At 41.3% G+C, this 16803-nt stretch overlaps 2 protein-coding genes across 6 annotated transcripts; both read left to right on the plus strand.

Annotated features, from left to right (window-relative positions):
* The first annotated feature begins 288 nt into the window (after positions 1-288).
* On the plus strand, positions 289-1803 carry LOC130166694 (CD209 antigen-like protein E). Of its 3 annotated transcripts, none has more exons than XM_056372401.1 (6): positions 289-558; positions 702-788; positions 962-1030; positions 1127-1269; positions 1388-1491; positions 1603-1803. In XM_056372401.1, the coding sequence occupies exons 1-6, from the start codon at positions 414-416 to the stop codon at positions 1751-1753; spliced, it is 699 nt and encodes a 232-aa protein (XP_056228376.1). In that variant the 5' UTR covers positions 289-413; the 3' UTR covers positions 1754-1803. The 3 variants fall into 3 exon arrangements, with proteins under 3 accessions (XP_056228376.1, XP_056228377.1, XP_056228378.1); XM_056372402.1 differs by having other exon boundaries at positions 1573-1645; XM_056372403.1 differs by having other exon boundaries at positions 423-558; positions 706-788.
* A 333-nt stretch (positions 1804-2136) lies between these two features.
* On the plus strand, positions 2137-16704 carry slc43a3a (solute carrier family 43 member 3a). Of its 3 annotated transcripts, XM_056371742.1 has the most exons (15): positions 2137-4127; positions 4450-4534; positions 4622-4683; positions 8505-8866; positions 10325-10454; positions 11806-11852; positions 12378-12454; positions 12591-12683; positions 12929-13068; positions 13179-13327; positions 13823-13966; positions 14128-14235; positions 14363-14549; positions 16051-16174; positions 16425-16704. In XM_056371742.1, exons 4-15 carry the CDS (start codon positions 8677-8679, stop codon positions 16572-16574), a joined length of 1539 nt encoding a protein of 512 aa, XP_056227717.1. In that variant the 5' UTR covers positions 2137-4127; positions 4450-4534; positions 4622-4683; positions 8505-8676; the 3' UTR covers positions 16575-16704. The 3 variants fall into 3 exon arrangements, with proteins under 3 accessions (XP_056227717.1, XP_056227716.1, XP_056227715.1); XM_056371741.1 differs by lacking the exons at positions 2137-4127; positions 4450-4534; positions 4622-4683 and adding an exon at positions 6637-7665; XM_056371740.1 differs by lacking the exons at positions 2137-4127; positions 4450-4534; positions 4622-4683 and adding an exon at positions 6637-7592.
* The last annotated feature ends 99 nt before the right edge of the window (positions 16705-16803 follow it).

Here is a 16803-nt window from a genome sequence, read left to right on the forward strand (position 1 = left end):
TGTCACACTTGATTGTGTAAATGCAAAGGCAACTCCTTATAGACCAATCTTTTTTTGATTTTAATTTTCACTTTGTCATCTGCATTATCATTTACTCAGGAAATGTCAGTGATGTCTAAGAGAAATGTATGAAATTATTACAATCACCACTTCACACTGTTACTGCACAGAAGCTGATGCAACACCTCATCTCCTGGGTGCATCTGTCAGCTACAGTCAGGTGGGTAAAGAGGAAAGTGTAACAGAAGTGAGAAGGGACTGCGCCATAGCATACAGGGAAGTGTGATGCTGTAGAGAACAACAAAACACAACTATTCAGAGTTTGGTATATATATATATATAATATATCTGAAACCAGGCAGACTGAAAGAGAGATGTCTCAGTACATTTAAGACAATGATCCTGCTGAACAAATGCAGATGGAAGAAAGAGCCGTAAATACAACTGGAGAGCTTGATGAGGCGGAGGAGAGGACAGTGAACATCTATGAAAGCGTAGACTATCTCAGTCTAAATGCCAGAAGAATTGTGACCCAGAGTACCCTGTATCAGCAGCCAGGTGAGTAATACACATACACACACACACACACACACACACACAAATATTGTACAATAGACTACTCCTTATCAAAAGCAGTCTTTTTAATGCTACTTCTGATGGTTGATGGTTGAAAACAACTTATTTTTTATTGTTTGTCCCAGGCAGGACTTTTTACAGGGCTGCGACTATGTGCCTGGGTCTGCTGTGTATTCTCCTCCTGGCTGGCATTATGGGCGTAGGAGTTCACTGTAAGAAAGTGTATTTTATTTTCACACAGAAAGTGAGATTTGTGCTGTTAAACATATATTCAGTCACCCCAAGTCCACAGTAGTTTGTAGATTTCCCGTGCTGTTAAATGACCACTGGTGGTGGATCAGAAGTGAATTGACTGATCTGACTGTGAATTTACTGTCCCTCACAGGCAGAATCAAACTGCAGACCCACATCAAGAGCGGGGATGAAAACAGAAAACAGACTTTGGTTGAAATCTGTGAGTGTAGAGTTTGCTTTCTGTGTCTGAGCCTGTTTCTGTGTGTTTGTGATTGACATTTGACACTTTCACTTCTTGAATTGTCCAAACTTGCAGATCGTTTCTGTAAGGATGGGTGTAAGTCATTCAACAACAGTTTTTACTTCATTTCATCTGGACAAAAGAGCTGGAAGGACAGCAGGCAGGACTGCAAAGACAGAGGGGCAGATCTAATTGTTGTAAACAGCAAAGAAGAGCAGGTAATAGAAAACAAATGAAAGATTTTGTTCCCTAATCTTGCTGTTTTACTGTAATATATTCACATTAATGCTGTCAGAACAATTCTCACAGTTTTGTTGACTTTGGGTTATATTGCAGGTATTCATCAACTCCTTCAACCGCAAATTCTGGATTGGTCTGAGTAACAGGGACAGAGAGGGAACATGGAAATGGGTGGATGGTTCAGTTCTGAACAGCACAGGGTAAGCCTTTCACCTCTCTTCATTGCTACATTAGAGCCAGTTTGTGGATTAACAGTGCATTTTATTCTGCATTAACTCCAGTTGGTCATTTGGTTGACCATGTTTGAACAGGTTTTGGATAGGAGTTGAACCCAGGGGAAGGTTTGCAGGAGTGAGGGACGGTTGTGTCAGCACCTTATGGTACAGACAGCAGAACACCTGGAATGATGATGATTGCTCCAAAGCTCAACAGTGGATTTGTGAAAAAGTGCATGACTTCTAACTTCTTATTTTTCATCCTTAATAAAAAATGTGATGAGCACCACACAATAACCTTGTTTATTTTTCTATTTTTTAAATTCATTTTTAACATTCTCTTATATAACTTATATAATTAGTTGGTGAACACAATGGAGCATTTAGTAGCTTAAGAGCCACATATTTCCTTCAGGAGTTAACCAGAAAGAGATAAAAGAGAGTTAATAATCAACTTCAATCTCCTAGGTGGCCAGAAACACGACAAAATACAGTGGCCTTAAAGTGGTCATAAAAAAAGTTTGTAAAAAAAGTCATTGCAGCTCCCTGTGTTGTCCGGACTGAGGGGGGCAGCAAAACGCCACCGCTGGGTTCAGACTGCTAGACCGAAGAAGAGAAGAAGAAGAACTCGTGCGACTCCACTGGACACTGGGCGAGCTGTAGGCTGTAAACAAAAAGGGGTCGAGCAGTGACGGTAATGGAGGAAAACATTAAGGCTTTGTTTCACACTCAGTTGTCCTCTATCATGGAGAAACTGGTCGTTTCCGCCGTGACAGAGATCAACCAGCTCGTGTGTGAGTACTGTGCCGTGCTCCGCGTGCAGCTGAGCAGAGAGAAACAGCAGCGCCGTGTTGACGGTAAGATGTGTAAGCATGCAGACACAGGCCTGTAAATAATAGGCAGCACGTCCCCCCACAACACAGCCCCAGTGACTGCGAGCTCTGCAGACAGGCTGTGTATCCACCACCGGCCCCTCGGTGAAGTGACCAAGCTCGGACTGAAGTCAGTGTCTTGTTACTTCAGACTACAGACCCAGGCCCCTACTGACCCCTCACCGTTCAAAGCAGCTTTATTATTTCCCCAGAGCAGTAATGATGCTGGCGTCCTGACCGAGTCTCACTAGGTAAAAAGAGGTTACTAACCTCAGTGGGATTTTACCGGGTTGAGATTAAATAAATAAGTTAATTAATCTATTTGTCAATTTAGAGAATTAACTTGTTCTTGTTACTCATTAATTGTTTGTTTCTTTTTTATGCAAAAATACTCAGCATCTTTGGGGTTTGACTACTGGTCAGACAACAAAAGCAATATGAATATGTGAATGGGATCTCAGGAAACAATGATGGGCATTCCCCACTATTTTGTGACTTTTTATAGACTAAACCAGGGGTCTCAAAGGGGGGTCCGGGGGTCCTTTAGGGGATAACTGGGGGTTCCCAGCAAAAAGTGGAAAACATTTATTTTCACTGTAACTCCACCCATAACTAACACAAGGACAGAATGTGTGACTATTTTTCTCATTGGTTTCAAACGCTTTCTATAATAAAACATCTACTATCAAAAATCTTATCAGATGGGGGGTCTGTCGTCTAATTTGTGTCAGTTTAGGGTGCTTGTCCTTAATGTGAAAAAGTATGAGAACCAATGGACTAAGCAATCAGTCCATTATTAAAGAAAAATAATTGTCAGACATATTGATAATGAAAATAAGTCTGGCCATACAGTAATTCTATGATGGAGTAATACTACCTTCCTGTGTGTTAATTACTTGTGACACAGGAAAAAGCAGAAGCAGTTTGATAAAACACACAACAAACAACCACTATATGAACTAGAAGGTCTTAAAACTAGATTGTGACACAGGCTTCCTCAACAACTCTGAGCCGGAATATGGAGGTGCCCGTCATTTGTGTTTGAGTCAGTTGTGTTGAAAATCCACGTACTTCAGGTGTGATTGGTGTTAGGTGTGTGCATGGTCACAGCTAAAAAATTTAGCAGATAAACACCCCCCTCATATGTGCCATACTCTGATTATTTGATGTTACATAATTGAGAGTAATTCTGATGATTGGTCTTAATTCAAGTATGTAATATCAACTCTTTGGGATGTTCCCTTTGTTAATTCATTCTCAATTACATTTAGAAAAAGTACAACGTTTCATCAGATAAAGAGGTATCAAATAGGTACGGCTGTGCCTGATGAGAAGCCACACTGGGCCAGAAACACACGTTTGTAAATGTAATTAAGAAAAGAAATGTTTAAAGGGACGTTTACAGTGCTGCACGTCTTTGGGAAGCAGATTTAACCTGACAATAATCACAGAGAACTACTGAAGCTATCGAAACGTATGGTGACAAACTCTCCTGTCGATGAAACATTAGATGACAGAAGATTTCTTCCAATCAGGGAGGTTTGCACTTGATTGGTTGTTCTTTGGTTGGATTTTGCTATGACAGTGTCATCTCGGTATTTGCTGTGGACTGCAGAGTTTCATTTATTGAGCGTTTGCCAAACTTTAGGAAACAATGGAGACGGACCACGGCTGCAGTCTGATCAGATGCAGATGCAGAGCAACACACGATGGAGGAATGAAGAAGGACTTGTAGAGGAGCAGGAAGAGGTGAGGCTTGTTCAGACTATTTAGACCCATTTAGTCTAATCTACAAGCGGAGATACAAGAGAGGCATGTCCCGAATTGATTAGATATCATGAGAAGAAAGCATGTGATTGATTATCACTTTTTCAGGCTAATCAGCACTTCTACTTGTGACACCAGTTGTGCACTAAAAAAGGCTCAGACCTATCAGACCTTTTCCTCTTCTGACATAATAATGGGGAGACCTGTATTAATCATAACCCTATTATTATAGCGTAAATATAGTTCTGATATGGTCATTGTGGGCTGCGGCACAAACTTTTGCTTTGCTGTTTGTGTGTCACAGGAAACCTTAAGGTTGGCAGACTTGGAGTGTGAGCCAGCTAATATAAAACATGAGGAAGTTCCTGAAGAACAATCAGAGCTGAAAGGTCAATATAATGACATTGTGAAATACGTAACATCATATAATTTTTATAGGGATTGAGGACCTTTGCTCCTACTCTTCTTTTCACTAGTTCCTCCTGTACTCTCACCCGCCGAGTGCCCTCAGCATCCGGATGCAGCCGACCCTCCAGAGGTGGGTGAAGGTCTACACACGGACTACAAGCAATCTGTAGAGAAGCAGTACCTGTTCATCAGTGCGTCTCCGATTGGAGGCTGTCAAACTGATGTAGACTTTCATATTAAAAGAGAGGCAGAAAGTCCAGGCTTGTACACCCCAGTTGAGAACATAGATCAGGGTTTTGAGATCCAGATGTACACGGACTCTGGAGCATTCCCTCTGGGCAGCGCTCTGCCTGACACCCCAGCGCTCATGTGTTACAGCAGCTCGCTTTCATCAGGAAACCAGCACACATCAAGAACATTGGACATCCATGATTTATCCTTATATGGGCAGCACACCGCAGATGGCGACACATCCAGTTACCAAGGAAACCAGTTTGAAAGTGAAGGTAGAAGCAATGATATTGCAGCTTTCAGGGCCAGTCGAGCAACTGGACGATCCAAGTACATGTGTGACTACTGTGGGAAGGATTTCCCTTTCCTGAGCATGATAAAACGTCACAGGCTCACGCACACAGGGGAGAGGACTCAGGTGTGTGAGCAGTGTGGGATGAGCTTTATCAGACGGAGTCACCTGAGGCGCCATGAACTGCTGCATTCGGGCGTCAGGCCATTTACATGCCAGACCTGTGGCCGCAAGTTTTCTCGTAGCGCCCACCTCAATACACACATGAAGACGCACCGGAGGTGAAGACCAGTCTCCCCGTCCCTGTCGCTGAAAAGCCCCACTATAGCATGACGCTGCCACCACCATGCTTCACAGTAGGGATGGTATGAGCCAGGTGATGAGCTATGGCTGGTGCTCACCAGATATAGTGTTTGGAGATCAATTTTTGTCTCATCAAACCAGACAATTTTTATACCTCTACGCCGGCAACAACCAGAGCCGGAGGTATATTGTTTTTAATTGGACTCAAGGATGAACTGATTAGATTTGGGCGGTCAAAGGTGAAGTCACAGTGACCTGTCAAAATACGATTTTGGCCTTGTGAACGCAGTATTTCGAGAACACAAGAAGTGTTTTGGCGGAGGCATACAACGCCAAGGCTCTCAGATTCCTTAAAAAGTGGGCTGTCATGTGCCTTTTACTCAGAGTAGCTTCAGTCTAGCCACTCTACCATAAAGGCCTGATAGATGGCAGCACTGTGATGGTCGTCCTTCGGCGGGTTCTCTCATCTCTGCAGAGGACTTGTGAAACTCTGTTACAGTGATCAGTTGGTTCTTGGTCACCTCCCTGACCCAAGCCTTCCCGCCTGGTTCCTCAGTTTGGCTGGATGGCCACCTCTAGGATGAGTCCTGGTGGTTCTAAACTTCCATTTCACAATTATTAAGGCCGATCTGCTCCGGGGAACCCTCAAAGCTTTAGAAAAGGTTGCGCTTGTTTAAAGACGGAAAAACAGCACAGAGAGTATGACCCAAGTATTGTTTGAGAGTGGTTTTTCATATAACGGTTGAGCTCACTATATAGTCCTCTACATAGGACTCCCTGGACAGTGAACAGGAAGTAGTGAATGAGTGAGTGACTTCAGACACAACTGTGGTTATTATCCGGACATGCAGTGCGCCTTTCTAACCTATGTCCAATTAATTCAATTTGCCACTGGTGGACTGCAGCCAAGTCCTGGACACATGTCAGGGATAATTAAAGCTAACAGGAAGCACCTGACCCGTTTTGGAGGACCACAGCAAAGGGTCTGAATATTTTTTGTAAATAAGAGATTTCAGTTTTCGATTTTTAATAAATTTGCAAAAGTTTCTAAAAAATATGCTTTCACTTGTCATTATGGATTATGAAATTTTTTTAATTTTATCAATTTAAATAAAATAAAATAAAATAAAAGTGCTATTGGCTGTTTTCCCATATGCTAACTTTTGGTACTTGGCAGGCTGTGTGCTGTGGTTTTTTTCATTAAAAAGAACTGCTTGCGGGTGTTCGTTGAATATGGACATAATGTGGGTGATTTTTAAACACGGGAAAATAAAACGAGTTAGAGGCCAAAATGCTCCTCTTCAGAGTTAGATGATTTTCCTAGTGTCTCTGTGAGAAGAAATATTGATCAACTGATCTTTAGATGTGCTTTTGCACTGTATGTAACCACTTCAGTTGATTTTACACTAAATTACAGGAAATGTACCACAATTCAATAATGGACATAAAAACAAGAATGAGTAATAAGTTACACTTACATAAGAGATATGATGTTTTTTAAGCGCTATGACTTCAGTGTTAATATCTAGGTTTCCCATTAAATTAAAATAAAAGTCGAACACCAAAAACGCAATTACATTAATGAACACCGACAAACCTTAGTGATGAGGCCATGAGAGCTGTGTGGGACATAAAAGTATTTAGATGATGATACGATTAATGATTAACTATTTGATTAAGACCCAATCTGTAAATGAGTCATTCAAAAATATTAACCTGTAGTGTACAAAATCCCACCATAAATACTGCAGTTTCTAACACCATCATCATTACAGAGACACTGAGACTGAAGCATGAGAACAGAAATCATTACTGTATTTCCGCAGGCCACTGGATCTCATTATTTAGTTTCTATTTATTGTTCTTGTATATTTTGGCTCTAGTTTCAGGGAGGGTTTAATTAAAGATGCTGTTATAATGATGTTGGCTAAATAATAGAAAATCCGCAAGATTAGCCTCTAATTCACAATGAAACGGTTAAGGAGAATTACTGCGTGTGTAAAAGAGACCCATGTGTCATTATATGACCCGTGTACTGTCCTTTCCCGCCGTGTGTCCAACTGTTGCGATTATATCTGGACCTCTGACAGACGGACAGAGGGAGTGAGTGAGGCGCGGCTCTGCGTGTCACATAGACAAACTGCGGCGCGGTGCAAGGTGCAGAGGCCCTGCACGAGGAGACGACAATGTCTGGATCACATAGAAACGACAAGGTAAACATCATTTCACGTGTAGATGGGAGAGCAGGTGTTGGCGGAATGACGCGTGTTTGGTAAAGGGACTGAGGTGAGCTCATGCAACGTCTCCTCATGCTGTGTTTCAGTCACTGTACAAAGAGGTACATGATGTAAAATGCATGTTGTGTTTAGCGATAAATGTTATTAAAAACGTGTAACCGTCACGTTTTAAGGGAGTATTTGTGGTAGTTTTGTGCCCACGTTGTGCCATGTGTCATCGCACGTAGATTAAGGGAACTAATCTGGATTAGAGCTAACACCGCCTGGCGATAACTGCCGCTGCCTCATGTCGACTGTCCTCATGTTGGAGCGTCACTTCAGTACGAGTTCAGCGCAATTCAGTGTATTGAAAGTTTTTTGTTTTGTTTTATTTGAAACTTAAATTTTTGTTTAGTCCCCCCCCCCCCCCCCCCCCCCCCCCCCCCCCCAAAAGGCACATTGTACAGATCAGCAACATGAATGCAACAGTAAAACCAGTATTGCGAGCATGTTCATGTCAGTGTCCATATCACATATGTCATATGGGACATAGTGGACTTGGATAATACAAATAAATAAATAAAACAGAAAAACAAAAACAGAAACGGCTGAAGGTAGGCAATGGCATTTTATGATGCAACTGTGCAGGTGCACAGCACCACCAGCTGTAGATCTCATCCTGGTATATATCTGTTTCATCTTGCAACATATAAATAATCTCTCAATTTTAGCAGAAAAGTTAGTCTTTCCATCTCATGAATCTCTGTTTTCATTTCCAGCCAGTTGTCCACTAGTATATGTAAAGTTTAAAGTAAAGTTTTTATCATATTGTTCTGTTTAAGCTGTAACCGAGAGATAAAAAAGTTATTATTTCCCCCACATCTGTTCTGCTTTTGTTCTGTATTGTAGGGACAATAATCCAGCAGCAGAGACCCGCAGTCTCCTGGGACCTGAATCTGCTTAGAAAGGAATAATAGGAAGAGAAAAGAAAAAGAGAGAAAGAGAGACCACAACTTTCTCAGAGGGAGAAACTCATATTGTGAGATAACATTTGACCTTTTGGAGAGAGACAGAGTGAAGCATGCAGGGACACGAGGTTGGGACCAGGATGCTCTACCGGCTGACTCTGGCCTCTGGGATGCTGGAGTGTCTGTGCTTTGCCGGCGCTGTGTTTGGTTATGCCTCTCTGGTGTTTGTGCTGAAGGAGGATGGATACTTCAGTGACCTGTGTGACACTGTCCCAGGTACCAACGGCACGCTGACCACCACAGGTGAGCGACTCAGGTGTTTAAGTCTCAGATGGGGTGACCATCCCTGCAGGGTAAAGTGCAGAAGGACAGCAGTCTGTTTTTCATTAACTAGGCGCTCAACACCAACACGGAACATAATGGAGAATATTTCACGTAAGTGTTAGATGGAAGCAGTTGCTACTATTTTTATTATTTAAGGAAGACATCATAAGAAAAATAATACCTAATATTTACAAAATAAAGGCACATATATAAGATAAGATGTACCTTTATCGATCCCCCGTTGAGGAAATTCAAATTGACAGCAGCACACAAGAATAGCAACACAAGGGGATAAATATAATAAAAAAAAATAAGAAGAGAGACAGAATCTAGAATAAATAAGATTAGAAATACTATATACAATAACATACAAATGCAAGTAGGCAGCTATGTACATGTGCAAATATACATATAGATGAAGAATTTAGTGGTTGTTGCATTAATCTTTAAACTGAAGCAAAAAAGTAGAAATACACCAAAAGACACTGTAATAATGTAACCTTTCTTCTTTCTGTTGCTCACAACAAGGCAAACAGCAACATTTTCTGGACATTCATTCTGCTTTCAGCCTTGTTCTGGTGTTGACTCTCTTCTCCAGCGATTTACTAACTTTTTTCTGTTTGCAAAATTCAAAACAATGAGCTAAACGAGGCTTGTGTATTTTGAATAATGTAGCTTTAAATGATCTTATGCCAAAGAGCATGTGTTACAGAATACCATTTTAAAAATGGCAAATGTAACCCCATCACCAAATGTAACAGGGTTCTTTCCTTTCTTGACGATCTATATACAGTCTACAACACCCTCATTGAATCTCTCTTATATGATTGAAAGTGACTAACAGCTGACGGTTGACAGGTTGACTCCAACGAAGAGACACAGACAGCTCCGATGTCGATCCAGTGAGTTTATTTCTGACAAGCCCTTCAGTATCTGGGGAAGGCCGGTCTCAAGGAAACTAGTCAGTCTAAAAGAAAATCGTGATCAAAGGAAACTTAAAATACTAATGAGTCAGCTGAGCCAAGTTCACGAACCATTAACTAATAAATAATATGGTCAATGGCCTAACTCTAACCAGGTCAAAGATTTATATTACAAATTATACAAAGACACTGTTGATGGCTCGTGGTGACGGATTAATACACATAGATTAACTAAGTCTAACAATACTTCAGCTATAGTACTGTATCTCTTCTACATATGAACTAGTCTCCTGCTCATGTAAAGAAGTTTACAGAGCATGGCCTGAAGTTTTCTACTGGAGGGGAAACTGTCTTTGCATGCCACTGCACAGTATGGATGGATGAGTGAACACACAACACAACTACTGTGGGGATGTTCTCATCGGTTTGAGTCTAATTTGCTCAAATATTTTCCCAAGCTGCAAGAAGTCACTGCTTCTTTTCTTCTGTTTTCCTTTGTTTCTCTCTCTCGCAGACTGTAGTCGGCAGGACGAGAAGTTCTCTCTGGTCTTCACCATCGCCTCGTTCCTCAACAACTTCATGAATCTCGCCAATGGCTACCTGTTTGATCGGTTTGGCACCATGGTGACCAGGCTGCTGGGAATGTCAGTTCATGTCATCTTTCTTTCTCCAAACATAAAAAAAACTCCAATGCTTTGAATTTTGTAGTTTTATGGACGTTATAGAATTTAACTGCCAAAGAACCCTAGTTTTTAAATCAAATATTCTTTCACTCAGTAGTTTAAGAGACTTTACTCAGAGCTCCTCACACAGCACACTGAGATGAATTGCTGAGGATTTTAGTGCATTATTTTTGGTCTCCAATTTAGCAGAGAAAGCAAGAGTCTACCAATTTTAAAATGAGTTATTACTCAAACCTTTTGATTCCTACGGTACATTTCACTTAGACACATCCACAAGTATGTTGTGAGGAAACCAATAACTCTTTCCTCTTTTCTGTTGTGACATCGTGCATGGGCCCAATATGACAAAGGTGCACTAAGGGATGTTGATTTCTGAAGTTTTTTGTTATGTAACTGAGGTTACTTATTTACACATAAATGCATATATTTCAGGTTAAAGAGCCCACCCCATGACAGAAACTGTGTTTTTTGAAATACCAATTTAACAGGGAATAATTGAATTATTACGACTAGTTTGAAATAACTGAAATAAATTCAATAAAAGCAAATCTTCAGCTCAGACAACCCATTATAGTTACTGTCAGCTTGTATTAGTTCTGTCCACTGTAGAGGCAATTTTGCTCAAAGGTGAGGAAAGCAGACAACAATGAGTATGTCAAGATTCAAAGATTCATTACTGAACAATATGTCACATTAAAATGAACAACCAGAAATCAACACAATGATCATGAACAGAGGCAAAGATCAACACATTACTATTTGGCCAAATAGGGTGCAGCCTCTCTCAACCACAACGGTATCAAGAGTCTGGACCCCCTCCAATCTCAAACTTAGCTCTTTTATACCGTGACTGTTACGTACACATGTTTAAGCATGGTTCAACTTTCATCCAGGGTACAAGGTATGTTTATCTTGCATAATCATTAAGTGTACACTATTTGCGGAGATCAGTTTATACGGTTTGTTCAATCAGCATACATTAGAAGAGAACATCCAGTCCGATTAAAAGAAAACATTACATGAAATGGAGGAAAACTGTTTTTTCCATTACATCCACCACATGTGGCCAGTACAAATATTCATGTGGTGCTTTCTATAGATTCTTATTCACCATTGTGTTTTTATATGTGGTGAAATTTGGAAAGGTTTTATAAGTGTGTGTGTGTGTGTGTGTGTGTGTGTGTGTGTGTGTGTGTGTGTGTTTGTGTAGTGTTTGTGTAGTGTTTGTGTAGTGTTTGTGTCAGTGTGTGTATGCTCTGGTTGATAAATATGGACATGGCTGCTCTAAATTCAGTCATATGTCCCTCTCCAGATGTTTGTACACTACTGGAACACTTCTTGTGGCCTTCTCTAGTGCAGGTAATTACACACAAACTCACACAAAAGTATACACAGCGTACATCAAATAATACCATCATGTAACCATTCCAGCAGCTCACTACATTTTTTAAACATCACCTCATGGTGCCAACTTTCAGGCTGACATATACAGTTTCCTGCTGCCTTTAATTTTATCTCTTTGCTGCCAACAAGTCTTGATTCTGACAGCCTCTCTCTCTGGATTCTTCTGAAATGTTTGCCGAGTTACAAATGGCTCCCAGTAAAAAACTATGGCAGTTATTACTAGCAACCCAAGTGATTATAGTACATAATTAATGTTTTAATTACATCAAACCCATATTTAATTCTTAATTATCTGCTGAAATAACTACAACCTGTCTGAACCATTTCCATTACTACGTCTCTGCTGCATGGATCTAACACTAACCAAGTGAAAGAAAAGGGAATAAGTTCACATTTATGTCATAATAACTTAGTGAAGAAAGTAATTTCTCATCTGAAGGATAATAAAATATGACGAGTTTGTCTTCCACTGTCCTGTAGCGTTTTCAGAGCTGCTTTTTCCTGCCTTGTCCTCCATCGCTGTGGGAGGAATTCTGCTGCTCCTAACCAACATGCAGGTGAATACCCCATAGTGTTCCTGTACAGCCTTACCATAGAAACACACTGTATGTCCTGAATAAATATTTTGAGTACCTTAGAAAGCTATAATTCAATACAATATTCTGTATTGATGTGACTGTGTGTGTCTGGAAGGTGGGCAACCTGTTCGCAGCTCACCGCTCCACCATCATCACCCTGTACAACGGTGCCTTTGACTCCTCCGCCGCTGTGTTTCTCGTCATCAAGGTAAAACAGTGAAGCGGTTCATCTACGTAGGTTCTGGCTGTATTTGAATTTATTCCCTAGACTGTTAGATGCTAAACAACGTTAGATGCTATTTAGAGCATTTCATTCCGTCAGCTTACATCAAACCCAGTTTAACTTGTGGTTTGAAATGTGCTTGAAATACACTATTTGAGGTCATGATGCCGTGTACCTATCTGACATACATGTTTATTTTGATGTTTTTTTTTTTTTCTTCTGCTTTCCAGGTTCTGTACGAACAGGGAATCAGTCTCCGCTCCTCCTTCCTTGTTTTGTCCTTCTGCAGCATCATTCACCTTGTGAGGACCGTCCTGCTGATGCCCAGAACCCACATCCCGTACCCTCTGCCACAACACTACACCTACGGGTGAGAATATCACATCAACTTTGAAGCCGCTATTTTCCTTGAGCTTATGTAGATCATCTTCATGCAAAACACCTGACACATACAGTACGTCCACTTTTTCTGATGCTCAGAGTGAATTGTGGAAAGGCCAACACGTACAGTGTGGAGCAGTTTGACAGGATTGGGGAAGACAGGATGACAGAGTTACAGGAGTCCAGTGGGAGGGACAACGCACCAGCAGCAGCTGAGGACGGGACGGAGGCCCAAGACTCTGCAAAAGGTACTTATCCTGACTGTTGCCATCTTCTCCACAACATCCGCGCTGTCATGTGTGGAGTCCGTGGTTGGATGATAAAACTGCCAATAAATCGTAATCTATTTAAAGTGATACTTGAGAAACATGACATCCAAAAGTAAAAATAGCTTCTTTGCATGTGGCCATGAAGCAAGCAACTATAAAAAAAAACTTGAAATGATCACTGACGCTGATCTTCCTCAGTCCTAATCACCTGTTTTCCACTATGATAAAACACACACTTCACAGTAGCAAGCAGTCTTCTTTTATTTTTCTTATGCTATTGAAATGCAGCGTAGTTGTGGATCTGCTGTTCGACTGTTTTACCAGAAAACACTCGGATGAATGTATGGCATCACTGTGAACCGAGTGCTGAGCAGATACACATATATAAAGGACAAAACATGTTTGAAATGTCACAACTAGTTTTAAATAAATGTAACATAACACAGACTTTAATGTTAATTTTCACGTGTTTAGCGGCGAGTTTCCGGAGCTGTGTGTTGTCCTGGTTCTTCCTGTGGCATCTGCTGTGGTTGTCCATAATGCAGCTGAGACACTACCTCTTCATCGGCACACTCAACCCCATGCTCAACCGCCTGGCAAACAACGATCCCAGCCTGGGTAACTGATTACAAAAGACACGTATTTATCACGCGTGTTAACCGACTTTGATTTAAAGGTTCTCTGCTTGTTCTTTCTCTCTCTGTTCGCTTGTCACCATCCAACACCACCTCCTTTCACTTTTCTCCGTGGCTGTTTCCTTCCCACCGTAACTCCCTCAGTAAGTCAGTACACCAATGCCTTTGCCATCACCCAGCTGTGCGGAGTGCTGTGTGCCCCGTGGAATGGACTCATCATGGACAGACACAAGGGAAAGCCTCTCGCTCCTGGTAAATCAGTGATGTCACTAATGTCAGAACGACATGCTGTTTGTTTGTGTGTGTGTGTGTGTGTGTGTGTGTGTGTGTGCAACAGAGCAACTTCACTCATTCTTCTTAACCATTTTCCACCCTGTAGGAGAAACCGAGCGGGAGGCAGACCTGCGCTCCTCCTCTCTGTCTCTGTTCCTGACCTCCCTGCAGTGCCTGCTCTTCTCCGTGTGCGCCTCCATCAGTCTCCTCCCTCTGCAGTATCTCACCTTTGTTCTACAAGTCCTCAATCGCTCCTTCCTCTACGGCGGAAACGCAGCCTTCATCAGCATTGCGTGAGCAGCCGCCACATACACTAACACATACACGGGGGTGGACAAAATATATGAAACATTTAAAAGCACAGAAGCCCTGCGGAAAGCACCATCTTGGTTACGGCCACAGTGTTTGGTTCTTGTTCACAGTGAGTTTGTTCTGTGGTTGACAAAAGATGAGTGACACTGGTCCTCTTTGCAGTTTCCTTATGTTTGACATTCAGTGTGTCACCATGATGCAGTATTACATGAATCATTTCGCAGTGTTTGTAGCTGTTACAGTCCTGGCAGCCACTATCTTGTATCTTTGCACTTTTGTGATCTGCGTCGTTTCTTCACTTATACTGTAAAATTGAAATTAATACACCAGTTTTACTCCAAATATTGAAGAGTACAGAGTTTGTAGGATTAAGACCATTCATAAAACCCATCCTACAGATCTGCTGACTAAGCAAATCTGTAAACAATCACCATTTTTACCTGATTTTCTTCCCTGGCATCGCAAGATGGATGAGCTGAGGTACATGACTCATATCAAACATACACTAAAGTAACTTTTCTATGTTTCACTAGTGTGAGACTGGAGCCATCATAAGTGCAATATATATTAACTAACAGGAGCAGCATACCTCTGTAATTGTGACTTAAAGGATGGAAAGTATTGGTTACAGTGTTTTTGTAACTTGTAACAGAATATCTCTAAGAAGATATATTTGTGGTTTTAAGAACCAAAAACCATCTCAATGTAGTTTTACATACTCTTTCAGGCTTCTCTCTGGAGCTCTAGTAACAACAGGTCGGTGAACCAATCAGAAGAGAGGAGGCTCTGAGCCTCTCTTCTGATTGGCTCACTGTTCTGAATAATCAAATGAAAATGTAGCAGATTTCAGGTAAACTCTCAGAGAAACCAAAATCCTGCAAAGCCTGGCGCTGGGTCAAGGTGGGTTGGGTCTTGGGCCATGGCTGAGGGCGGTGACTGTTTTGTTGTGACATCACAAAGTTACAGAAGTCCTGACAGCTCTTTTTAAGGCTCAGTTTCTGAATACAGGCTGTGTGCATTTCTCTGTGAACTGAGCTCTTTGATACTTTTATACTATATTATACTATTAATATAGAACCTAGACCTGCTTTATAAACAAAATTTTATACAATATGGGACCTTTAAAGCAGTTGCTGTCTGAACTGTAGATCCATTAGCAAACACTGCAAAATGATGTACTGTCACAGGGAGGGAGTGTCAGAAAATGATAATAGATGCAAAACATAATAAATGCATTGGCAGAGAGTATCAGTGGTCAGACGTTAACCATCACCAGCTCTGACTGAAAGACACTTCAGCAGCCTCATTGTCAAATGAAAAAACCAAACACGATTGGTGAAGGGCGACTGACACTGAACAGAAACTCTATGATGATTCAAAGCTTTTGTTCTACACATTATTTTGTTGTTGCCAAGCTGACACGTCCCAAGTTACAGTTAATAGCTCATCTGGGGAAATGACACGTCTCTCTCTCTCTCGCAGATTTCCAGCCTGTCACTTCGGGAAGCTGTACGGCCTGGTGATGTCCATTTCTGCTGTCGTCTCTCTGCTGCAGTACCCCTGCTTCGCCCTCATCAAAGGAGCTCTGGGTGGAGACCCCTTTTTTGTAAGTGCTGAAGAAACTGGTTGTACAAAAGAAACAGCTGCTAAATATCAAAATGGGCTATACTAAGCTGATATTTTGACCTTGTGGGCGACACATTTAGGCAAGAATACATTTCACAACACTGACACCCAAGCCTGTGCCACTGGTATTCAATGAATCCATTTCAAAATGTAACATAGGTCCACATGTTAAATTAAACTGATGGAGTAGTGTAATTATGTAAAACGTATGGTGCTTTGATGTGTTGCAGGTGGACATTGCTCTGACTCTCCTCACTCTGCTGGTGTTTATCCATCCTGTCTACATCTTCATCCACTGCAGGAAACTAACCCGCCACAGGGAGGACAATGGCCAGACTGAGGCCGCTAATGGCTCCACACCGGCTGAATCCAAGTTATAGAGGGATAATAAAATGTTTAGTCTCTGTCTATAAGTTTTATTTTTCAGATTGTAAAACATTTTTCTGTCTGTTCCTGGATTACAACTTTTTATTTTTTTTTGAATCTAAGTGGAATGATATCCTGTTTTTTAATGCTTCTGAGAGCAGACAAGTTTTTCAATGTTTTGTACAATCCAGAATGTGCTGATAGTTTTTGTTTATACAGTTATTTTTGAATGATTAAAATTAA

This window comes from Seriola aureovittata, chromosome 3 (genome assembly GCF_021018895.1).
Source record: "Seriola aureovittata isolate HTS-2021-v1 ecotype China chromosome 3, ASM2101889v1, whole genome shotgun sequence".
In the NCBI taxonomy this organism is placed as follows: domain Eukaryota; kingdom Metazoa; phylum Chordata; class Actinopteri; order Carangiformes; family Carangidae; genus Seriola; species Seriola aureovittata.

Bases quoted from the DNA above. Each gene is read 5' to 3' on its own strand.
- slc43a3a (XM_056371742.1), top strand. From the start codon at position 8,677: ATGCAGGGACACGAGGTTGGGACCAGGATGCTCTACCGGCTGACTCTG. The intron at 10,455-11,805 runs GTCAGTTCATGT...GTCCCTCTCCAG, and splicing joins GTGACCAGGCTGCTGGGAAT to ATGTTTGTACACTACTGGAA. The intron at 12,684-12,928 runs GTAAAACAGTGA...TCTGCTTTCCAG, and splicing joins CTGTGTTTCTCGTCATCAAG to GTTCTGTACGAACAGGGAAT.
- LOC130166694 (XM_056372401.1), top strand. From the start codon at position 414: ATGCAGATGGAAGAAAGAGCCGTAAATACAACTGGAGAGCTTGATGAG. The intron at 559-701 runs GTGAGTAATACA...TGTTTGTCCCAG, and splicing joins TACCCTGTATCAGCAGCCAG to GCAGGACTTTTTACAGGGCT. The intron at 1,492-1,602 runs GTAAGCCTTTCA...ATGTTTGAACAG, and splicing joins TCAGTTCTGAACAGCACAGG to GTTTTGGATAGGAGTTGAAC.